This window comes from Vicia villosa, unplaced genomic scaffold (assembly GCF_029867415.1).
Source record: "Vicia villosa cultivar HV-30 ecotype Madison, WI unplaced genomic scaffold, Vvil1.0 ctg.001542F_1_1, whole genome shotgun sequence".
In the NCBI taxonomy this organism is placed as follows: domain Eukaryota; kingdom Viridiplantae; phylum Streptophyta; class Magnoliopsida; order Fabales; family Fabaceae; genus Vicia; species Vicia villosa.
In genome coordinates, this window is record NW_026705659.1 from 268,242 (window position 1) to 274,463 (window position 6,222).

At 31.6% G+C, this 6,222-nt stretch overlaps 1 protein-coding gene across 2 annotated transcripts; it reads right to left on the bottom strand.

The window, feature by feature from the left end:
- Nucleotides 1-1,369: 1,369 nt before the first annotated feature.
- On the bottom strand, nt 1,370-4,281 carry LOC131635766 (uncharacterized). 2 transcript variants are annotated; one of them, XM_058906404.1, is made up of 6 exons: nt 3,352-4,281; nt 3,156-3,211; nt 2,343-2,475; nt 2,163-2,251; nt 1,942-2,036; nt 1,370-1,865 (listed from the first exon to the last, which is right to left on the bottom strand). In XM_058906404.1, the coding sequence occupies exons 3-6, from the start codon at nt 2,460-2,462 to the stop codon at nt 1,723-1,725; spliced, it is 447 nt and encodes a 148-aa protein (XP_058762387.1). In that variant the 5' UTR covers nt 2,463-2,475; nt 3,156-3,211; nt 3,352-4,281; the 3' UTR covers nt 1,370-1,722. The 2 variants fall into 2 exon arrangements, with proteins under 2 accessions (XP_058762387.1, XP_058762385.1); XM_058906402.1 differs by having other exon boundaries at nt 3,867-4,280.
- Between the last annotated feature and the right edge of the window lie 1,941 nt (nt 4,282-6,222).

The following is a 6,222-nucleotide window of genomic DNA, read 5'->3' on the forward strand; positions in this document are numbered from 1 at the left end:
CCATAGTGAAATGATTATAATTAACACGAGTCTAGGGTGTTACCGAGTACATTTCACAATTGTTTCTACTACAACCAAGTTGAAAAGTAGTTTAATTTTAATATGAGTATAAAAATTAAGGAGACCCTCCTTTTTGTAATGAAAAAATGAGAAATTGGTGTGTTGAGATTCGAAGGTGTTGTTCTTTAACCTATCCCCACTGTTATTAGTTTGGAATGTGATGAAGAGTGTTTTTATAATAAAAGAAAATAAAGGTGCCTATAGATGAGTTATTACTTCGGCGGAATAAATGACCAAAATAAGAAAATGTTACGAAATGTATATTTTGTAGTATTGTATGCACATATAACCACTTTTGTTGTGATTTGTTTTCTTTATTAGTGTGACCTTTACTATGGAGTTTTGATTGACTTAGTTTTACATGTACTAATGGTGTTTATAACAACACCCCTACGTCGCTCATATCTTTGCATGACAATGACTAAAATAATATGGTAAAAATCTAATCATTGTTGGAAGAAAGCATTAAATGATAACATGGATTTCAGACATTTGATTAAAAGTAATTGGTCAAAGCGAACTTGACATTGTTTATTCATCAAGGTGGTCATGTGTTGGCTTGTTATTCACCATATTTTCATTCTAAGCGCTTCTACTTTCATAGCAACTCTTTAGTTTTTCTGAAATAGAAACTTCTAAACAATATTTTCATTCTCGTTAAGCTTAAATATCTACACTACTCGCACGAATGCTATCAGCAAAATAGTCCTCGTGTTTCAGACTCTAAAGGGGACTACTGAAACAAGGTTATTAAATAAATAGAATATGCATTTAAAGATTTCATCATAGAAAATGATAAAGAATTGAACCTAAAAATAAGGTGTTGCAATAGGTAACTTTTACCAAGGAATACAAAACTACATAATGAAATTGCAGCAGAAGAAAAATACTTGAAACTTGAAACTAGCATAAAACTGAAGTGGAGAACTTTATCGTGAATTTAAGGCAAAATAAAGTTTGGACTCCTTACAATTTTTTACATCCTTGTTTTAATATTTCTCCTATCACTTAGTGGTCGTTAGAATAAGTAAAAATCATGCTGGATCAGATGAAAACCATATAGAGAAAATGTTACAGCTGCTGGAGAAAAACAAGGAAAACGATATTTTGGGAGTCATGACGCGAGCATTATGTCCCAAGATGGGTTTCCAGTTATGATTTAAAAATTCATATTTTAAATTCATGACGGGCGTCATGGAAGTTGACAATCTGCCAGTCATATTTTTAAATACGAAATTTGATTCCATGACGGGCGTCACTCTATGAATCATCAGTGTTTATTGGATTATCATTTATTGAAGGTCACCTGCATTCACCAAGTTACAAATATTCACGTTGGATCTATTATGAGCACTGGCTGTCTGTTGTGCTGACTAATATCTATTATCTCTAAGCATTTTCCAAGGTATGCCGCATTAACTTTGAGAAGTTTATTTTGACGTATTTTCTTCTTTATGCTAATACACCATTATACCGTGCAATAAAGATTCTAGTTTTGTTCCACACTTTAGAAGTGTATGTCGTTGTTGTATTTTTTTTTGGAAGCAATAAGATTTCAGTGAACCCAAAAACCGTTACAGACAAGGCATCCCTCCAATTAACGTGTACTAGCAATTATCATACATTTTCCACCATTAAAATGATATAAATCTATTGCTATTTTTATTCTATAATAACATAAAAGAGCATAATTAAAATTACATAAAATATGTTATTTAAATTCTCTTTCCAAGCCAACGAAATCTCATCATCGAGTACAAATTCCGGCTTTTTACGGGGAAAAACCCACACAACACCTTCAAGTCCTGCATCACAATAATTCATAGTTAACAATATTATAAAAAATTTAAAAAGGATGAAAATATTAGATTCTAAACACACCATTCATTCTTCTTGCTTCTTTTTTGGTTAGATTTATGACAAATCCATTCCAAATATTCCAGTTGAAGGTGAGAATGGGCCTTGATGCCAAGTCACTAAAATCATAGACAAAAACAAGTTAGAGAATTCTGTATTCAACTTTGTGTTGGATAAATAATAATTCACCATAATAATGTGGTTTGCGACTAATTGATTATCTAAAAGTGAGAAAATTACGTTACCTATCAGCAGCTTGATGTATCAATTTGTTGTATCGAAGCAGCAAACCAGTATTATTTTCCAAATAAGGTTCAGTAAGGATAGTATACATCTGCATTTTTAATTCAACATGTCATGATAAACAAAAAAAAAATGAAATTAAAGTATTGAAAACATAATAACGAAAATTGATAACAACTTGCCTTCAGGTCATTTTGTTGATATGGTGAATAATATTTGACCAAAACTAGCGTGAGTAGCGTGACTACCGTAATGCTAAGGAGAAAGAAAATGATACTGACAGTCACAGATGTGCCCTTCATTGTAAACCTAATACTGAAAACAAAATGTTAAAAGTGAAAAATGTTAATTAATTTCAGACAGTTTAATTTGTTTATATTCCGCTACACTACAACGTTATAGTGCTCGAATAGCAGCTATTTGACAACACTTTTTACCAAACAATGAAACAACATAACACAAAACACTAACAATTGGTTCAAATTCCAGTATAATGTTGATTATCGCGACATAACACAAAACAATAACGATCGGTTTCAGTTCCAGTATAATGTTGATTATTGCAACTATCACTCAGCTATTTGACAACACTGCCACAAACAAATGCTCAATCCAGCAGTATTGATTAAAAAAGCTATCACAAACATAAACCTATAAGCCTCATGTTCAACATTATAGATTGAAAACATGATCTCAAATAAACAACACCATAGCTATGATTGTAATTGTTCATGAACAAAAGAAACCTAATTTAGATAAATTAATATCCCTAAATCAATTTCATACAGAAACAACACCTAATACAGAATTAAGATTTTAAGGGCATTAAAAAAGGTAAGCAAAACAATAATGAAGAAAATAAGCTTGAGTGAAAGATCCAGAAAAAACCCTATAATAACAAAACATTGAAAACAAAACAATAGAATAGAAATTAGAAACCCATATAATATAAATATAATCAAAATTGTTTAAAAAAGAGAAAGAGATATACTAACCAGAAAGGAGGAGGATAAGTAGTTGTGATAAATTCAAAACGGAATCTGCTAAAGCACTGAAAAAAAAACTCTATAATAAGCAACATGAAATGAAATAGAGTTAATAGATATTAAAAATTTACAATGAGGAAAAGTAATAAGAAACAAAATAGAGTATTATTATTACGATCTGTGATAGATAAAAGAAAAAGAATACCTAGAGGATGAAACAATGAAAAGATTGAAGAGAGTGAGTGTGTGTGAAAGAGAGTGTTAGAATTAAATTATGATTTTAAATGAGTATTCTAGATTTTTTGGTTGGAAAGAGAGACTAGAAAACTCTAGGTAGCTATTAAGATTTTTTCTCAGTCACTAAGTTATATATAGCATGAGGTGTACTAATTCTTAATCATTAAGAAAGAATGCAATAGGACCAACTTGATTAACCGCCATACTTTTCTTAATGGCTAGGAAAGCTTGCTTAAAGGTTAAGTGTGAAAGGCATGTAATCTAGCTTTGTAATATATCAGTTATTAGAAATAGAAAGTATAATTTCAATTCCACTTCCTCTCATTCTCTATTATAAGTGTGTGTAAATATCATGATTAGTTGTTAGATTAATTATTCTATTAATTAAATATAGATCCATATAAATAACATCACCCAGTTTAAACACAAGCAGTTAAAGCATACAACGATTCGAATTCTACGAAAGCAAGTAAAGGACAATACAGTTAAAGCATTATCGATTCAATAAATTGAAGATTGCGGTCGAAAGTGTTGCAATCGGTTGAGGCTCGTGCAGATGTGGTGTTGTTATTGATTTTGTTGTGAAGCAAGTGGAAGTCGCAGTGATGATTGATGAATTTGTTGAGAGTTGTGTTGGTGCGACTTGTGAAGGTGTTATTCTGATGCGTATGGATTTATTATTGTGCTGATAAGGAAAGCTTGTGAAGGTTTTGAAGGAAAGTTGTTTGTGGTATGGTGTGAAGTTTTGGTTTATCTCTCTGGTGGTTGTAGAGTTTGGTTTCTGATGGGGTGATGAGTACTATCTTGGTAGTCTTGTTATATAGGTGAGTGATTAGGGTTTTCATGAGAATTTTGAGAATGAATTGAGGATAAGTAACATAAAAGTAACCTATTTTTTCTTATAAGGAGTTTTTCTTATGATAGAAGTTTGAAGGCACGTCTTAACTGATTTCTTTTTCAAAGTAACAAATAGTTCAAGCATAATCCAAAACTAAAATGCAAAAGAAAAAATTGGAAAGAGACTGCAGCATCATATTTATATAGAAGTTAAGAGATTGGACAAAAAAATATGAAAAAAAGAGAGAACACATACATTTTAAAGTGAAAAGTAAGTGTTAGAACGTGGATGAGTTATTAACATTGTGACTTAGACACTTAGTGGACTGATGTAGTGGAATTCAATATGGACTACAAAGCATAACTGTAATTCATCATTGTACCCAAAAACTTCTCACACTACATAAATTATTACTATAATAACTTCTCACAAAATCCAAGTTATGTTCTCTCTTCTAATTTTTGTTATTTATTAATTAATTAATCGATGAAAAATTTATTATTCAAAGAAATAGAGCAGGATTATAATTAAATTTGATGTTTTTTATTTATAATAAGAGTTGTGATATTAAATTTTATTTAATAAATTAATTGCTAAATTTCACCAAAGAGAGGGGGTTTAGAAGGATTATCCGGTTCAGCCGGAATCGGAGGATGCTTTTGTGTGGGCTGCAACATCGGATGGTAATTTCTCTGTCAGTTCTTGTTATAACAGGTTTAAGGAAAAGCTGTCATCCCCTCCGTTAGATGCAACCCTTGTGTTGGCTATAAACCACTTGTGGAAGGTCAAGGTGCCGTAAAAAATTCTTTGCTTTGGATGGAGGGTAATTCTTGGAAGGATAGCAACAAAGGATCAACTCTTCAAGAGAGGCATTGTGGCTCCTATGAGTGATTTACTCTGTGTGTTTTGTAAGAAGGATATGGAGAGTCTAAGTCACTTGTTGCGTCACTGCGGAATTGTTTCGAGGATTTGGTCGAAGGTTTTTGATTGGATGGGCACGACGGAGATCACCTTGGATGAGTTTGAGGAGTTCTTCATGCATTGTGAGAAGGTGAAGAATTTAAATAGAAGACACATTGTCGCGGTCATTTGGCTTGCATCGGTTTGGAGTATTTGGCTAAAGCGCAATGCGGTCATTTTTAGAGGAGAGTCTTATAGCTTTACGGAGTGTATGTCTGAGATCACTCTAATTTCTTGGAGGTGGATTAAGGCTAGTTATAAGTTGTCTGTAAATTATAATTTTCATTCTTGGAATATCCTTCCGCTCATTAGTTGTGAGTAGTCGGAGTTTTCCGTGTGTATCGGTTGGAGTTTCCCTTTAACTCCATTTTAATATCATTGCCTATTAAAAAAAAAAAAGAAAGAGTGGTTCGTTTAATGGTTTTTTTTCATTTGGTAAGCATGATATATTTATAATAAGAGGAATTGAAAGGACAATGATTCATGTTACGATGATAAGAGATGTTTTTGGTTCAACATTTTTGCAACATGGGATAACGTGCTTTCACTTTTGTTACTTAATCTATGAAATATGTCGTTTTTAGCGTGCTCTACTCATCAACTGATGACCACCACCCGCGTCTCTACTTTTTCAGGCCACTATGCAATATTAGGGTTGCTTGTAACTTTGTCTTCTTTATTCTACTTAATCTAAAAATTGACAAATGGTCTATTGTGAAACACATCAATCTCTTGAAGTTGAACAATTTTTGAAGGACTAAATATATTTGACTCTTTCTATCCATTATGTAAAACAACAATCTCTTCCTTTCTGTTTAAATTGTGAGTTTATTTATTCTTTAAATTTTTTTATACTTATTATTTTCCTTCGTAAAATTCAAAATACTGAATTATTCAAAATACTGTAAATAAAAACGGTAAATAAATAAAAAAAGAAAATTAAATATTAAATATAAAAAAACCACAACCCTAACCCCAAAATCCTAACCCTAAAAAATTAACCAAACCCTAGTAATTAACCATATACCTAAACCCTAAGTC